The 19025-nt window shown below is 45.5% G+C and overlaps 1 protein-coding gene across 2 annotated transcripts in view; it reads right to left on the bottom strand.

The window, feature by feature from the left end:
* Positions 1-475: 475 nt before the first annotated feature.
* Positions 476-19025, bottom strand: part of USP44 (ubiquitin specific peptidase 44) — a 156828-nt gene continuing 138278 nt past the window's right edge. For both annotated transcript variants that reach the window (XM_078675889.1, XM_078675899.1), the window contains exon 6: positions 476-3301. In XM_078675889.1, coding sequence (XP_078532015.1) covers positions 3120-3301 — 182 coding nt within the window. In that variant the 3' untranslated portion in view covers positions 476-3119. The remainder of the gene's footprint in view (positions 3302-19025) is intronic.

Raw genomic sequence — 19025 nt, 5'->3', positions numbered from 1 at the left:
AGCAAAAAAAATAAGCTCTAATGTATCCAACTTAAAATAGAGTCTGCTGCGACTGACAAATTCAACAAGTATTCTGATAGTTTTGTTAGAAAGCCACATGTACATCCCTACTAATAATGAGGGTGTTCTCTTCACCGCAAATGAATTTATTTTATTCACCATGGAAAGATTAGATGATAATCCTAATATGTAACCTGTCGTTTGCACATAGAAATCAGCTGAGAGAATGCTTCATCTTACCTTTCAACAGAGCAGACTAGGTTATGAACCTTCAATGACATTTACATATGAGTTATCAGCTCCATGGATGGTCTTCTCGCCTCAGCCACCTTTAGAAGGCCTTTCACATTAGTAACGTTTAAAGTAAATAACATAGGAGTAATGGATTACAAATTTCCACAATAAAAATGTGGCAATTAAGCAACGAAGGTGAAAAAACATAGCAATTTCTCAAATAAATAACTCAGACCTATAATACGAAATAAAAAGGTTTATTGAGGTATGAGCTAACAGCTGAGGTAACAATTTGCATAGGTTTCAAAAAAATAGCAAACATTCAACTGTAGGTTACAGATAAACCTTAATACTTAAGCTCAACGTTTGTTCTGTTTCAGAGTACATGATCCATTTAGTATTCTCATTTTTTACGTATACATATGTTCAAAGACTGAGGTCTAGATGTTTGTATTAAAAATACTGTGATTTGGCAAGTCAGAAATTGTGATGGGATGGCTGGTTTAAACTGAGAATAGATTAGCCACAGATATTCCTTGTCACTGTTCCCTTTCCACATCTTTTAACTCAATCTTTGGACATTCCAACAATATGAACTTCCAACTTTATTTCATCTGAAGTCTATCCTCCATACCACAAAATGTAATTATTTCTTAAATCTGCTTGCACTGCTCCTAAAAATGCTTTTGTACATCTACTAGTTGACAGGCAAGAAGGCATAACATTTTGGCACGTGGCCCATGCTGACAGTTACGCAAAATAGATCTACTGCTGGCCTTGTGTTGATTTCAAAACAGACAGAAACCCCACATTTTTACAAAACGTTATACCCATAGGAAGAATATCCCTACCCACCACAAATAATCCCTGAGAGCCCCCAAATAACTTTTAAGGATAAAACAACTAATTAGATTTGAGTTGTTCATGGACACCATTTAATAAACTGCAACTTCCATGGATTTAAGAACTCTGTCCTACTCTTCCTACTGGACAACCTAGTTGGCAGTACTCCTACCAACAGAAATAAGCTGGTGTTCAAGATGCTCTCCCAAAATATTTTGGAGCCCGTCACACCTGCAACTCTCTATGCACAACAGACTGCACACTTCCCTATTGTACTAAATCACCAATCGCTGCATTCGTTCCAACCGTCTATTAAGCCAATGTTGGTGACCAGACATATGTTACTGGGATGGCAAAGCAGGCTCTGAAAAGGAGAATGAGCAAGGGTAGAGAAACTGAATTGACAAAGATAAATTACTTTTGCTATACTTTTAGTTTCTCAACTGGATTTGGACCGATTTCAGAGATTAACAATGAGGAGACATCATACGGAGAAACAGCAAGTCAGGTATTAATACAAAGTAACGGCTGTTTAACAGATGGTTAAAAAAAAGTGCTCCTAAAAGTTTTGTTTATCAGGATAAGGAGGAAAATGTCATCTCATTGAGGTAACATTTCTTATCTCAATAGTTCATTTGACGAAGAAACCAAAGGTCTATAGTTTCTTCTGGCAGATCTTATGAGCCAATGGAGACTAAGTTGTCTCCTCTCGCTTTCACAACAAAGAATGCTACTTTTGTGAATGAGGACTCTTAAACTTAGAATTCAGCCCAAAGAACAACTGTTGGAAGACAGAGCATCATTTGTACTTTTATTGACAGAGTGATCCGAGGGGGAGAACTCTGAACAGGACAAACCACAATAAGTATGTATCCTTAAATTAGCCATGGAAGAGTAATCTATTTGATCATGGCTTCTTGTGACTCACAGTTGATGCCACTAAACACAATAGAAAAAGTTTTGGTTATGCAAGGTCACAGAGTGAATCTTCTGGATCCAAAAGCCATCTCACTGCTGTCTATGTGCGAGTCACGGTCCTCTAAGGAACAGTAAATTGTCAGTAAAGGAAACCCTAAAAACGTACTGGGTTAAGAATTCAGAGACATGTTAGGAAGGCTAATTGCCTTTGCCACATGCTTGAGGTTTTAAATCTTGTGGTGCTTGTATGAGAGTATTTGGTGGTTCAATAGAGACTAAATCACAGGGATAGTATGTTCTATCAGCCAAAATAAAAGCAAAACTTAAGAGTAGAAGAGATTGTGAAGTGACTGGTAGATGGAGGGAGAAGGAATCTGCTCAAAATAGGTGACGGACGGTTAGGTAAAACAGGCCATAAAATTATTTTTAAAGAATAGTGTTTCAATTAACAGCTTTAGGTCTGGGTCTGCTAGAACGAGGGACTCAAACTGCAGTGGGAAGATGGAAGAGAAATATGACCAAATATTAAAATAGATTCATATTATAAAATTAAAATTGGCCTGGACAGCCCTCCCTCCCCAAATAAACTGATCGTTGTAAATCGTTTGCCTCAGCTGTTATGAATCTGTCTGCATTAATAGCTCGCTTGAAATGGATGTAACTCCCTGAACTAAAAAGTCTAAGTTTGTGACATTAAGAAACCAGTTTTAAATATAAAGATAAGTATCAAATGACACATGATTTATACCTTTCCTTAACCAATTAAAATATTTTATCAAAACGAGACAGCTGAAAATAGTTGAGGTAAGAATTAAAAAAACAAAACATGTTTTTAAGTTGCCTGGTAAAAAACACTCTAGGTATTTTCCAAAGTTGCTACTGCTAATATACAAATGTTAATCTGTACTAACCATTTAAAAAGAGTGCTTACTTCGTTAATACAAAAATGTACAAACATACTGTACACTAATTCACAGGATATGAAGTACAATACTGTTTGCAAATCTTCTATTTAAAACTATTTACACAGGATTCAGAAGACGTTTATTTCCACTGTACACGTACACTGTCTTTGGGTTATTTGCTGCTCTTGCTTTTCCCATATAAAAACGACACCGGATGCCTCACTGTACTTCTGTCAGTGTAAAGTTACTAGATGGTGAGCTTGGACACGAGATTTTATTTAAGGAACGTCCCGCTTCCTGAGTAATTCTCTGCGTGTAAAACAAGATGTAGGCTTGAACTTTGCACACCTCTTCCACGGTACAAATGTTGAGTTTAGAATCGTTGCAGTGAACCCAGAATCCTAGGACAAAAAAATACCCAATTACTGTGGACTCTTTTCACAATACAATAATACCCATTCTCAATTTAGCTTACAAAATTAATAGAATCAGTGCTGATTATACTATACATTAGTATTCTCGAGCATACTTTAACAAAAGAGTTTCTCACTCTGTACATGTTTAACTAACAAGTTTGCGGACAGTCCCTGAAAGACAAGGGTGCAAAATTGTAACTGCTGCAGTCTCTCCATTTTCCTAACTATGCAAACATTCACACTTAATATTTCTGTTTAGACTTCTTTCTCTCATGCGCGAATTTCCATTTTTGAGGACCAAGAGCTTGCTGTATATACCATCAAGAACCAGACATCAGGCTGTTACAGCAGTGGAAGCAGAATAGTGGACTTCCAACTTTGGTGTAGTATCCATAAACAAACAAAGATGGGGTCGGTATCACAAGTGCCAAAGGAAAATTCTTCATTTGAAGTTAGTAACAGAGGTTCCTGAATGCTCTATAAGCACCATCAATATTTTACAACCTATTACAAATGTAGTAGTCCATAAGAACTAGTACGACTAATGGCACAAATAATGAGGGCACTTGCATACCATCTTCATATTTTGGGCAGATTAAACACACAAGCTGTTTAATAATTTTTTTTTAAAGCTTGTCAATCTAAGAGCTAATACTTTTGACATAGGTGTTTATTGAACTTCCAGCCAAATATTTCAGTTGAAATGGCCCAGAGTTGTTCTCCAATGCTTTTTAAACATTCCACCCAAATAAGTACAAATTGAAATATAATTCATATTTGAGATGTATGTGGAATCATCAATGCTGAAATACTTGAGCGACTGACTGTAGTTGAACTGCAATGTGTTTCTCCAGAAATGTAATTTACAGCAGATTGTTCTTTTGAGACGCATTGTAAAAGTAAACTATGAAGCTCTTTACTACAAATGCTACCAACTTTTCGTCTTTCTCTTATCAAAACAAAGACTGCACTTGGATCTACTAATTAGGACAAAAATAAAAATACCACCACATAACCACTGAAAGACCTGCTGTTGTCATGACATGACAAAGTCTTGCTGATTGTAAAGATGAGTTAATACTGGTCAGAACACTTTACTTTACATTTTTGACTGTTGGTTTTCATGTTTTGATCCAACAAAAACTGGTTACATTTTAATGTTAGACTCTTCTTGTTGTAAATAGTTACTCTTAGCAGACCATCCCAACATGGTGCTAAAAAGCGAAACTCTTCGGTCCTCTTTTCTATGTTTTTACATGCATTTAGAGATACTGATTAACTTTGGTCTCAGCAAGTAAATTCTGTAGCTTTAAGTTATGAAAATCAGAAAGACCTTTCTGGTGCTATGAACAACATTCCTTATTTTGAGACAGAGTATTTAACAAGTAGGAACTGCAAAGTAGGGTTTGGGCACATAACGGGTTAAATACCATCATTAACACCATTTAGATGATCTGAGATTGCAGCTGATTTGGGGGTGGAGACAACATTGGTACTGCTGGTCCAGGAGTAGCCTTTAACATCTTTCAGTACATCTTAAACATTTTGCTTTCATTTTTGCAAGATGTTATAACAAAAGAAAAAACATATGATACTTTTTTTCTTGAGATCCCTTTATTCGGGGTGCCCTTGTATTTGTGCCCTCAATTAGTTTTTTCATTAAATGAGAACGGAATTTAAAACTATGTCCATAACCAGTCTAGTTTTCGCAATAGAACCTAGAGACAAAGTAAACTGAAAATGTCAAAATGCTTAGCACCTATGGACAAACAGATGTCTTACTGACCTGAAGATGAAATCCTAAAAACAGAAAACGTGGTTGCTGGGACTGCCACTACCCAAAGCGATTTACCCTATTAAAATTTGCATCACAGATATTAAAAACGTACAAAGCAGCCTTTGAAACCAAAGGCAGCTGCAGAAAATCCTCCTGTTACAAGGGGCCAACACAATATAAGGTCCAAGGGATACTTGCGCAAGTCATTTCAAGAATTAACTACAAAAATAGGGTGATATGCTACATTTAGTAATAACACACAACACATTTTGCCTTGGCTAAAATACCTTGACTCCTGGTCAAAAATAGGATCCAATTTAAGCTCTGTGCATGGCTTATAAAATGCACACATTAGGTTCAAGTGTTTATAAATGCTAAGCGCCATGATGTTTTTGCAGCTTATGCTCTTGAATAGTGAAACCAGAGACTGTATTAAAATAAATGATGGTGAATTTTATTTGAAGCATGCTAAAACTTTTCTATCAGCACAACGCAATAAGTCGTCCACTATTCACCCGCCAAATGACACGATGCTCGCAGTTAAACTGCCTTCCCTGGTGTATTTGTAGCACTGCAGCTTGTAAACATACATTAACCTGTTCACAAGAGGAAAAGTAAAAGGCTGCTGTGAGGGGAGCATATATTGATAAGGAGATGGGAAAGGAAGGTGCTGTAGAGCAAGACCAGGGGGGGTGATAAGGCAGGAAAAGATGGGGTGATGACGACAGAGCTGGGGGTAAAGTGTGCAAGACTGGTGCACAATAATAAGTGAATGAGCTATGAGAGTGGGCGCACTGGGAAAGCTGAGGAGGCGGATGGAGAGCACAGCGGAACGTGCACAAGGGGGCTCAGAGGAAGGAGGCATGAGAGCAAGTGAGGAACTACAGAAGATCAAGAGCCCCGAGGATGGTAAGTCAGAAAGAGTAGAATAAAGGATGTCAATGAAAAGGGGTAAACACCTAAGGGAGAGCTGTAGCACCACAGGGGATCAGGAACAATGGGATAAAGACGCGGGGGTTAAGGATGATGGGGCAAGATGCAGATTTGAAAGAGCAGATGAGTAAGAGCAAATGAAACTGCACACTAAGGGAAAATAAGGCAGGTGACATTCTGCCCCATGAAATGTTAAAAGCTAACTAAAACACATAGGCAAATAGAAAATTAGTTCAGACTTCAGCCATGGAAGGATACAAACCATCCAATCAAAAAATGGCAAGACCAGAAATACTCCAGAGACAGGACATGCACATGAATAGGGAGGAGAGTTATTGTACCAGGAGCAGGGAGATGAAATGGACAAGAAAGTATAATGGAAAAGGGCAGTTACAAAGCCCCTTACTATCATATTGACATCTACCGGTCCATTTTAGTTCTAGCAAATGTTGCGGTGATTTGGGATACTGTTTACTCTTGATGGTTGTGTGATATTTCTTAAATTATCCTATTATAAGACAAAAGGACTGCATTATCAGAACCTGTACTGTGTTTAAGAGTCCTGAAGTAGTGGCAAAAGGCAGCAAAACATGTTGCTTAATCTAAAAATCACTCGAAGTTGTATTAATACCAGATTATTTAAATGAAGTCCTTAGATTTGTGATGATTTGAAGAAATCAAAACAAGAACATCTTTCTGGTATCCTTTTGATTTCAAGGAGCACTGTATATTGTGTAGTCAAGATATGGACTAATAAATCATGCCACAGAGACTGTTGCAAGTACTTGTTTTGTAGAAGGAGATCCTCAATGTTAATAAGGAATGAGATTTCTTTTTTAAACACATTAGATTTTCTAATATATAGTTTTGTTTCTCCTTTAATAGATTTTTTTTAAGAGATGCTCCCTTTTTGAAAATGACTTTATGAAATTAGATTTGTTTTTCCTCGAGTGCTGGTCATAAGCCTGTCTGATAGACACCTTATGAAAACTAGCCACACTTAGTACAGTTAAAATTGCATCCACGATTAATAAAGGAACAAAATGTCAAGATTCACTATGCAAACAGTCATAAGGTATTACATTATGTGAAGCCAATGAAGCAGTCCAACTCGAAGGGAAAGTGCAGAGAGAAAAAAAAATTACGTTCAACGGTGTCTGCGTAAAAGTAGAGGTGGGTGAATAATTCCACTCCGCCAGCGGAGTTCAGAGTTTTGCCCACTTTGCATTCTGCTTTGAGAACAAACTCAGCCAACCACCGTGTGGCAGAGGTTATTCTCATGCGTGGCTCCCCAATTTTAAGTTGGCGAGCGAGAATTTGCGTCCCATAGCGTGAATTTCGGGTGCTAGAACGCCTCCTGTGAGATCTCTCAACATGGGCGGTCACAGCAGGTCACAATTGTTTGCATTAAGAAAGCTGTCGCTCCTGTCGAAAATCTACTCGAGCATCAGAAACAAGCAGCGCTCTCTGGCGCACTGCTTGGTGCAGTTCGCACTGATTTTACAGCACGGAATAAAGTCAAGCGATTAAAATCAGCACATGCAGCAGGACGTATCAAAATCCGCCTACGGAACTCTGCGAATCTCGCAGAGTTTTTAGGTACCCCTACACGTTCCGTCACCCCTACATTAAAGTACAGAAGCACAAGCTCTTAAGTGAAGGATTACAAAGACTTGGGGCCCGACAGTTAATAATAACCATCTATCTGACCACAATCTTCAAAACCTATTTTCCCATTGACAGTGATGTATGTGGAAGTAACTATTTGTGCTTACATTAACACATTAATTTTAAAATTCACTATTTAACAGGCAGGGCAGAAACTTGTGAATCTAGAATGGTTTCATGATGCACATCTACTGTTATATGTAAATAACTCTACTCTTGCACCGTGAACCTATTCTTGATTTCCATTATGCTAAGTCGATTTTAGAGGAGTATGGCCTATAAGGGAGGGGGTGGGTGTAAGAAAGTGGCTCTGTATATACTGGACCAAAGTAAGGTACAGTGTTGTACGGAGTCCACAGTCCCCAGAGGTTTGGCAGAGGCTAAAGTAAGATATAACCTTACTCTCTAAAGTGGTAACTTGGTCGCGCAGTAAGGCAGTATCAGAGGACAGTGTAAAGCATTTGTTGTACACACTCAGTCAGCAAATGGTCTCACACTCAAGGACTGAACTCTAGGCCAATTGTTTGTATAAAAATACATAGTTGTTTTATTTTAGAACCAACAAGGTATCAAAGTATACTTTATCAGAATGAGTTACTGTAGTTAAATACTTTTCAAATAGGCAATACACTTTTTGATTACAATAGTTACAGTTGTTCAATGGGAATTTTTAGTTAAATGCAATTACTTTGTAGATTACTTTTCTAACCTCAGGACTGGATCCTAGATTCAGTCCTGCAACATGTCCTGTAAACCGTTACGTAAAAGCGTTTGTCACAGTAGTGATTTTTAAGGAATATTATTGCATTTTAAAAGTTGAAACTTTCACATGGAACCATCAATGTTATCCTATGGGAGGAAATTCACTTAGCAGGTAAGTAGTGTTAGGATTACTTTTTCTTACTCAGGGTTGGATCCTGGATCCAGCCCCGGTGCATCTCTTGTAAACAGTTGAAAGAATGCGTTTAAGTCATACAGGCGATTTGAGGAATATTTGTAGTTTGTGAAAATAGACGCGGAAACTTTTCGGGTGAAAACCAGATAATGGGTTCCTATGGAAGGAAATACAACTTACTGGTAAGTACGGTTAAAATTACTTTTCAGTGTCAATGCGGGGCTGAAAGACGCAGCACTGGGTTCTCTCCTGATAACAGGTGAGTAAATCGGAATTCGTTGTTCAGCTGATTTCAGATGAATATTTTAAAGTTCCAAAACTCCACACTTAGAAGAATTTCTAAGTGAAACCAGTCAGCGTTAGCCTATGGAAGAAAAGTGAGTTATCAGCTTTTGGGTAAGTACCCGACTGGCAGAGTTAAGGTTCTGGGTATAGACTCTGGGGTCTCACAGGGTCAGGTAGGTACAGTTGGTACACCCACAGCAGCACAGGGCAGCCGGGTGCAGAGGTAGTTAGGCCCAATGTTATCCAACAAGAGGAAGGGGGCCTTTGGTTGGTGGCTGCTGGCAAGCAGGCCACGCGGCTGTGGGAGCTGGGCTCCTGGGCACTTGCTCAGCGCAAATGGGGAAGTAGATGAGGACCAAGGCTGCACTGCGAGGGGCACTCTGGGAGCTGGGTGCAGGGTGCTTTTGAGATGTCGGCCGCTCAATGTTATTCAACGGAGAACTTGGAAGGTGAGCAAAGGCTGCAGGCTCGGGGACGGAGATTCATCGGGAGCGACCTATCCTCCAAGTTGGGATCTTGGAGGATAGGTAGACACCCAGGAGTTGGGCACAGGGGGAGCAGGGTGCAGGGGTGTCTTTGGACGTCAGGAAATCTTACCCTCTGCTAGTCGCGGTTGGAGGGGTCCCATGTTGTGAGACTACAGGCGTCGTCTGGGTCATCGAGGAGGGTCCTTGGGCACTGGATTTCAGGTCACAATCGCCAGGGGGACGTCCTCAGGGTCTTTGTACACCCGAGCCCAGACCGGGCTCGGCAGAGTGGGCTGGATTCGCGGTTCCTGGCTGGCACCAGGGGTGTTGCGGTTTGAGCAGAACCACTGCTCATGTGAGTCCCAGTCTCTAAGAAGTTCAAGGCAGGCAGATCCTCTGGGGTTCTCGAAGTTGCTGACGCCGGGATTTAGCAGGAGCAGGTTCAAGGAACAACAGGCCTGTAGGGCTGGGGCCAAGTCAGTTGGTGTCGTCCTCTTGTTAGCAGCTGCACGGCAGGTCTTCTTCGTCTTGTCTTTTTTCTTGTTTCGAAATCTGGATCGGAGGACGGAAGGTTCAGGGTGCCCCTAAATACTAAATTTAGGGGCATTACAGGTAGGGGGAGGGCAGGGACCAATAGGTCCCTGTCCTGGGGTGAGTACAGCCCCTATCCTGCTCCTCTCCGGTGGGAGGGGGGCAGGAGCCTCTCTCTGATTGGGCAGAGCTCCCCATCCTCAAGATGCCCAGAGTTGCTTCACCTCCCCTCTCCCACCTGAGGGGTGGAGTTGGCACACCCCCTTTCCTCACGTAGGGTTTCCCGCCAGTCTTCCCATCAGAGTGGGGGTCAGAACCGGTGGGGGCCAGTTGCTGAGTACAGCAAGTGGCCTGGAGAAGCTCACAAAGGTGGCATGCCTTTGAAGTTTCCCCCTGCCCATCCTAGGGGAAGAGACTTCGCACCGCGCCCAGGATGTGCATTGTTGCAGGCCCAGGAGAGCGGGGGGCTCTCCACGCAGGGGTCCAGCAACATGTCTGCTGTGTGGCAGCTTAGGCAGATAAGACGTGGATTGTAGGTTAGGTTTCAGGGGGCATCTCTAAGATGCCCTCTGTAGTGCATTTTAAGTTAAATCCCACACTGGCATCAGTGTGGGTTTAATGTGCTGAGAAGTTTGATATCAAACTTGTCAGTCTTCAGTGTAGCCATTATGGTGCTGTGGAGTTTGTGATGTCAACCTCCCCGTATGAATATGCTACTTACCAGTATGCATCTGTTCTAGGCATGTAGGGCTGCTGACATTCATATCTATAGCATAGATCGCCGCCTAATGTTGGGTCCGGATGATTGCACATTGTTGTCCTGGAAGAGTCTTCGAAGTATCACGAGATAGGTGGCTCCTCCCCTGAACTACAGTGCGCATGGGCATCGACTCCATCCCCAGATTGTTTTTAGCCATTGTGGCAAAGATGGAGTGTAACAGTGTAAGCGATGGCCATGCTAAGAGTAAGTGTAAAAAAGTCTGCAGCCGCTACAGGCGCCGGGGAGGAGGGCGGGCGATATGAATGTCAGCAGCCCTACATGCCAAGAACAGATGCATACTGGTAAGTAGCATATTCAGTTCAAGGCATGTGGGCTGCTGAATTCATATCTATAGCATAGAATACATAGCAGTCCCTCCATTAACGGCGGCCGCCTGTGCCAGCTGCAGAAGTCTGAAAAAGTGTTTTAAGAACAGCCTGCCCTACAGCTGCCTGCTGCTTGGAGTGCACATCTACACAGTAATGTTTAGTAAATGTGTGTGGTGTAGACCATGTGGCTGCTCTACAAATATCTTCCAAAGGGATATTACCATGGAAAGCCATAGAGGCCCCCAACTAGCGGGTGGAGTGGGCTCTGGGAGGTACCGTCAAAGTGCGCTTAGCCTTGTGATAGCAAATCTGAATGCACTTAATGATCCACCTGGCTATACCTGCTTTGGAAATGGGGTTGCCTTTGTGCTGGGCTGAAAAGGAAACAGAGTTGTTGCGTTTTCCTAAAGTCTTTGGTCCTATCGATGTAGTACATCAAAGCTCGTTTGACATCAAGAGTGTGGAGCATTCTTTCGGCCACTGTTTCTGGGTTTTGAAAGAACGCGGGCAGTTCAATGGTCTGGTTGATATGGAACTGCGAAACCACTTTAGGAAGAAATTTAGGGTTAGTGCGCAGCACCACCCTGTTTGAGTGAATCTATATGAAAGGCTCTTGTACAGTGAGCGCCTGCAGCTCACTAACACGTCGTAGAGACGTAATAGCAATGAGAAAAGCCACTTTCCACGTTAAGAACTGAATCTCACATGAATGTAGAGGCTCAAAAGGTGGGCCCATCAACCTGGTGAGGACCACATTGAGGTTCCATACAGGAGCTGGCGGGGTCCTGGGAGGGATGACCCGCTTCAGCCCTTCTAGGAAGGCTTTAATGGCAGGCACCCTGAAAACGGAGAGATGCTGCCTGTTTTGGAGATAAGCCGCTATGGCGGATAAGTGTATCCGAATGGAAGCATATGCTAGATTGCATTTGTAAAGATGTAACAAATAACAGATGATGTTGGGAATGGATGCATCTAGCGGGTTGATGTCGTGTTCAGTACAGTAAATGACAAACCGCTTCCATTTCGCTGCATAGCAGGCCCTAGTGGTGGGCTTCCTCGCCTCCCGAATGATATCCATGCATTCAGGAGGCAAGTCAAGGTAGCCAAACTCTAAGACCTCAGGAGCCAGATCGCCAGATTGAGCTGTTGCGGATCTGGATGCTGAATGTCGCCATGGTTCTGCGTCAAAAGCCTGGGCGTGAGGTGCAGCCGTTGATGCGGTACCACGGAGAGTTCTAGAAACGTGGTGTACCATGGCTGGCGTGCCCACGTAGGAGCAACCAGGATGAGTGTCATCGAGTGTTGCAGTAGCTTTCTTGCCACCAGCGGTATGAGAGGTGCTGGGGGAAAGGCGTACGCAAATCTGCCTGACCAGTTCATCCATATCGCATTGCCCTGCAACTGTGGGTGAGGGAACCTGGCGGCAAAGCTTTGGCATTTTGCATTTTCCCTCGTGGCGAACAGGTCTATCTCTGGATGACCTCACTGCTGGAAGTACGGGTGGAGTACTGATGGATGCATCTCCCACTCGTGCATTTGGTGGCTGTACCTGCTGAGCAGGTCCGCCATCTGATTGTCTGTGCCCGGGAGGTGTTCCGCCATGAGGAAGATGTTCCTCTGAATGGCCCACTTCCACATGCTCTGAGCCAGATGAGACAACTGTGGAGAGTGTGTACCTCCCTGCTTCTGAATGTAGTACATGGCCGTCATGTTGTCCGTCCGGATCAACACGACCTTGTTGCACAGATGTACTTTGAATGCTTTCAGCGCCATGAAGATTGCCATCAGTTCTAGGTAGTTGATGTGCATCTTCCTTTGCTGCATAGTCCATAATCCCTGCACCGTGTAGTGGAGTACATGAGCTCCCCATCCCTGGAGAGATGCGTCCGTTGTCAGGATAATCTGTGGCACAGGCTCCTGGAACGGTCGGCCCTTGCAAAGGTTGTGTGGATTCCACCAATGCAGAGTTGTATGCCCGACCGGTCACCAACACTAGGTCTTTTAACTGCCCCTGAGCCTGAGTCCACTGATGCGCCAAGCATTCTTGGAGCGGACGCATATGTAACCTCGCGTGCGGGACTATGAAAATGCAGGAGGCCATCATGCCTATCAACTGCATGAACACTCTCGCAGGAAGCGAGTGTTGCGGTCTGAACTGTTGGATTAGCGACTGGATGTTGTTGATCCGCGCTGAAGTTGGCTGAGCCGTGGCCGCCAGGGTATCTATCGTCGCGCCCAGATACTGCCGCACATGGGCCGGCTGAAGGTGCGACTTTGGATAGTTCAGTGAGAAGCCCAGACTGTGAAGGTGGTGAATGGTGTGGGACATGTCGGCGGCGCACTGTTGGGCCGACTTTGCCTGAACCAGCCAGTCGTCCAGGTAAGGGTAGACATGTACGTTTTGTCTCCTGAGGTGCGCCGCCACTGTCGCCAGACATTTGGTGAACACTCTGGGGGCCGCGGTCATTCCGAAAGGAAGGACCTTGAATTGATAATGCCGATTCTGAATGGTGAATCTGAGGTATTTCTTGTGTGATGGATGGAGTGGAATGTGGAAGTAAGCATCCTTGAGGTCCAAGGTTGCGAGGAAGTCCCCCTGAGTGAGTAACGGAAGAACTTGCTGCAGCGTTAGCATGTGGAAGTGTTCTGAGAAAATGTACTGGTTTAGGGGCCTGAGGTCCAGAATAGGCCTGAGGGACCCGTCCTTCTTGGGGATTAAGAAGTACAGGGAGTACACGCCTGTGCCTTCTTCCTCCACTGGCACGAGCTCTATAGCGCCTTTTTGCAGCATGACAAGAACCTCCTGCTGCAATAAGTGCAAATGCTCTGTGGACATAGGACGGTGTTTTGGTGGTATGCTGGGTGGAGTGGATGTGAGCTCCAAACAATAACCGAACTGGATAAGTTTCCTGACCCACCCGTCTGTGGTGATGGATTTCCCGACTGGCAGGAACTGCTGGAGTCTCCCCCCCCGACCGGCGTGGAATGGTCGGGGGGCAGTGACAGGGCGTCACTGTTTGTTGGAGGCGGAGGAACGGGAGTTGTTGTTGCCCCTGCCTCTGCCCTTGGCGTTGTTGCCCCGATAACCTCCTCTACTTTGCTTGGGGTAAGAGGATTGCGCCCCACCTTTATTGAATTGTGTTTGCTGGGACATCTGGCCTCTGGAAACACCCCTATTGCCTGAGCGACGAAAAGTGCTCCCCCTAAACTGTTGGGACTGGAGAGCTCCCATGGACTTAGCAGTCTCGGTATCCTTTATTTTTTCCAAGGTGGTATCCACCTCGGGACCAAATAATCTGTCAGGGTTTACCGGCTGGTTGAGGATGGTAGTTTGGATCTCAGGCTTAAACCCGGAAATTCTGAGCCATGCCTGACGTCTCAACATCACACTGGTGTTAATTGCCGTGGCTGCAGTGTCCGCAACGTCTAGTGCACACTTAATTGAAGCGTTGGAGATGATCTTCCCTTCCTGGATAAGCATCTCCGCTGCCTCTTTATATTGGTCTGGGAGATGTTGCAACAGGGTCTCTAGTGTGTCGTAGTGTGCCCTGTCGTACCGAGCCAAGAGTGCCTGCGTGTTAGAGATACGCCAGATATTGGCCGTCTGAGCTGCTACTCTTTTTCCCCCGATGCCTCCAGCACTTTGGATTCTTTGTCCGGGGGAGGAGCTTCACCAGTGGTCTGCGAATTCGCCCTTTTGCGGGCATTAGAAACGACCAGGGAGTCCAATGGCAACTGGCCCTTGATGTAGGTTGGATCGCCAGGTGCCGGTCGGTATTTTTTCTCAATTCTAGGGTTGACTACCCTGGACCGCGTGGGTTCCTTGAAGATGTCCACAGCATGTTTCAGGATCCCCTTTAGCATCGGGAGAGTTTTCACAGTCTTTTCAGCTGTTGAAAAAGTGTCAAAGAGGAAGTCCACCTCCACAGGGTCAGCATGCAGCTCAACGTCGTGGTTCTTCGCCGCCCTCTCGATCAAGGCATTGAATGCCGCAGAATCCTCAGTGGGAGAGGTCTTGACGTTGTATACCTGAGGGTCAAGGGCGAGTTGCTGATCCCCCTGGTCACCTGCCACTACCCATGAGTCCTGTTGTTCATCAGGATCTGTGTGGGCAGGAAAGCTGTATTCCTCGTCCTGATCCCCAGCATCCTCAGCATCCGAATAAGTTGGTGAGGGTGTGGCAACTCTGAGTCCGAGGAGCCAGTGGTTCGACCAAGACCGGTGAATCCGAAGCAGGCTTTTTGCGCTTCAGAGGAATGGTGTATGACTCCAAAGGCGTCGTCGCAGTAATTTTCCGCTTGTAAAGCGTAAGCTTCCCGGTGTCGGCATCGATGAAACGCTCCGACTGATCCTCTACCAATGGTGGTCGATGCTTCAAGCCCCCAGCCGGGTGAGTAGGCTTCGACCCCGCAGCACCCTGCAAGTTCGCTTCGGGCACCGACCGTGGTGCGAAGGCCTTTGGTGCCACCTTCGGCGGCAACGTGAAGAGGATCGGCGTCTATGAGTGTGAGTTGGGGACTGACTGCTTCGGTGCGGAAGGTGTCTTGGGGTCTTCCGCCAAAGCCTTGTCCCTGATACGTTTGAGGGAGTCCGAGACCTGCTTCGTGAAGGAAGCGGACGGCTTCGTCGACACGACAGACGATCTTGGGCCACCAACGAGTGAAGACTCTAGCGTCGATCACTTGGGCTGTTCCGGCTGAGGCTTTATCGTGTCGGCGGCCTGGGTAACCTTTTTCGGGCCCCAGTCTTCGGCTCGATGCCCTTGCTGGTCTTCGGCTCGACGCCCTTGCTGGTCTTCGGCTCGACGCCCTTCTTGGACTTCGGCTGGACGCCTTTGCCTGGCTCTGGCTCGACGCCCGTCTTGGACTTCGGCTCGACGCCCTTGCTCGACGCACTTCTTGGACTTCTGCTCGACGCCCTTGGTCAACTTGGGCTGGACGCTCTTGTTGGACTTCGCCGGGTCGACAGCTTTCTCCGGCCTGGGTTGTCCCGACACATCGGAAGACGAGGGTGTCGACAGGGGAGCAGACGTCTTCGGTTTCGATGGCGTTTCAGCCACTTTCAGTGTTGACACCGAAGGTTTCACTTTCGGTTTCACTTTCGACAATGGCGGCTCTGCCGAAGTGTCCGTAGCCGGGCCTGGAGGCAGGGCCGTGGATCCTGGTAGAATGTCTTGGGTAAGGCCGAGTGGCGATTCCTCGACCCGAGCCTTTGTAAGTGTTCGAACGGGGGCATAGCTCTTCCGCTGAGCTATCTTCCATGGCCCCATAGGCCTCATTGTCGTCTCCTACCTCGTCGACGACTTCTTCTACGTCTAGGCCTTCGACATCCACTTGATAGTCGTAGTCGATTTCCTCCGCCGGAGGTGAAATCTGCAGCTGAACTTCGTGTTCGTCTGCTTCCTCGCTGTCGAAGATGTCCACCGGTGCCGGGGCAGACTGCCGGGCCTCCATGCCCCGAAGCCGAATCGTCTTCTTCGAACAAAACCGTGAACAAGCCATACAGTTGGCTTCATCGTGGTCCGGCGACAGGCACTTGTTGCACACCGGGTGGACGTCGATGTGTGGGTACTTCGATCCGCACACGGGACACTTCTTGAACGGGCTCCGTTCCATGTTGCGTAGTCGAAGGTCTTGCTGCATCGACTGGGCCTCGATCACAGAAGTCACGCGACTCACTGGATGTCCAACTCGGGAAGCGAGTCTGAACAGAACCGGGTACCGAACGCAAACAATACCGACAGTACGAAAAAGGCCTTTCGGCCTCGAAAAAGTTTGTCGATTCCGAACTGGAGATAACGAAAGTACATCCGAACCCAATGGCGGAAAAAAACAATCTAAGGATGGAGTCGATGCCCATGCGCACTGTAGTCCAGGGGAGGAGCCACCTATCTCGTGATACTTCGAAGACTCTTCCAGGACAACAATGTGCAATCATCCGGACCTAACACTAGGCGGCGATCTATGCTATAGATATGAATTCAGCAGCCCACATGCCTCGAACCCATATACTCTTAATGGCATCACTGCACTTACAGTGCCCAGAAATGGCCCTGGGTACTGTAGAGGCACAGGGCTCATGCACCTGTGCCCACACCACTGGCATAGGGCACCCAGCTAGAGGGGTGACTGATGTATGCCAGGGCAGTGGGTTTGTGGGGTCACACTCAAAGCACACCAGCAATTCAGCAAAAAGTGGGGGGATACCATGCAAGAAAGAAGGCAATTTCTCACAGTGGGTGATGAGCTACTGCTTCCTGACTCAAATATTTAAACATTTGTATTAAGTAAAAATGTGTGTGTAGTCGCATTACAAACAGGACACATTGCTGATGAAGGCCAGAGAGGTGCACTTCATTTCAATTTGCCAAAGAAAGCTTCATCTAATACAAATAATTATGTCCCAACATCCAGAATACACAAGTCTTTCTGATGCCATAGTTTGAACCTAACAAAATACTTGTTAATGGGCTCTCTGGTCTATATGAAGTGTAATTGCTTCAGGCATATACATATATAGTGATATTAATTAATACAAACTTAGAAAGCAATGAAGTGTTGACTAACAAGCAGAGGACATTGGTACAATTTGTGATAGTTATGGAGAGGAAACAAGTGGGTTCCTATTAATTGGGAGGGGATGGCTTGATAGTTTGTAAAAGGTGAGTTTAAACTTCATTCAGAATTTCCGCAGTTTAGGAGCACTGCAGAAATCTGTAGGGATAGTGTTCCATAACGAATAGTTTTCTTACCTGTCGGTGTAGTTTTGCAGCTTGAAGATCTTTCTGGATTCACTATGCTGTGCATTATTCCGCGGTCTTGTGGTTGGGTTTTTTTTTTTTGTAGCCCAGGTGGGCGTCGGCGTCACACCCCTTTGGGTGTATTTCCGGTGACGTCGGCATGCTTCCTGCGGAAGCTCCCACTCTTGGGCGCCATCTTCGGGTTCTTTTTTTCCGTGTTTCTTTTGTTTCCGAAGTAATGGCAATGTTCTATTCAGGTGATATGTTACCGCTTTGTACCTTCAAAGTATTTTCCACTTATTCTATTTCCACCTCTTCTCTCTCCAGCCTCATCTTTCTGGCGGAGGTGGGTGGGTTCGCTAGTGAATCCAGAAAGATCTTCAAGCTGCAAAACTACACCGACAGGTAAGAAAACTATTCGTTTTGCAGCGTGAATCTTTCTGGATTCACTATGCTGTGCATAGATTTTGTAGCGGTTTCTCATCTCTGTGGCGGTTGGGTGGAAGATGAGCGTTGGGTATTGAATATGTGCTGTAGCACCTTCTGTCCAACTTGAGCTTCCTTGTTCATCTGTATGTCCACACAGTAGTGCTTCGTGAACGTGTGCACCGAAGCCCATGTTGCCGCCAGGCATATGTCTTGTATGGGTGTGTTAGCCAGGAAGGCTATTGTAGCACCCTTTTTCCTAGTGGAGTGGGCACGAGTCCCCTCTGCTAGCTCTTGTCCTGCACGCTTGTGGCAGAGTTGAATAGTCTGTGCGATCCATCGTGCAATGGTCTTTTTGGTTACTACTTTTCCCATGTAACTGTTGGCGAATGACACAAAGAACTGTTTTGTTTTCCTGTGTCCCTTCGTCCTCTCAATGTAGTGCATGACTGCCCTTCTGGCGTCCAGGGTGTGCAGAGCTCGCTCTGTGGCAGTTGTTTTTTGGAAAAAACTCGGTATCTGTATAGACTGGTTCATGTGAAATTTAGATACCACCTTCGGCATGAAGTGTGGGTCAGTCCTCATCACAACCCTATCATTGTGTATTTGTATGTAGGGTTCTTGTAGCGTCAGAGCCTGAAGCTAGCTTACTCTGCGTAAGGACGTTATTGCAACCAGGAAAGCTGTTTTCATAGTTAGCATCTTTAAGGACGCCTTGTGGAGCGGTTCAAAGGGCTCCTTCATGAGTTCCGTTAGGACTATGTTCAAGTTCCATGCAGGTGGCGGCACCCGCTTGGGTGGTGCGATCCTTTTCGCGCCTTCTAGGAATCTCTTCACCACCTGTGATATGAAGAAACTCCTGCAAGTTTCTCCCCTTGTGTAGGCGACTATCGCTGCCA

Source organism: Lissotriton helveticus, chromosome 1_1 (assembly GCF_964261635.1).
Source record: "Lissotriton helveticus chromosome 1_1, aLisHel1.1, whole genome shotgun sequence".
Taxonomy (NCBI): domain Eukaryota; kingdom Metazoa; phylum Chordata; class Amphibia; order Caudata; family Salamandridae; genus Lissotriton; species Lissotriton helveticus.
This window is presented reverse-complemented; position numbering and strand designations above follow the sequence as displayed.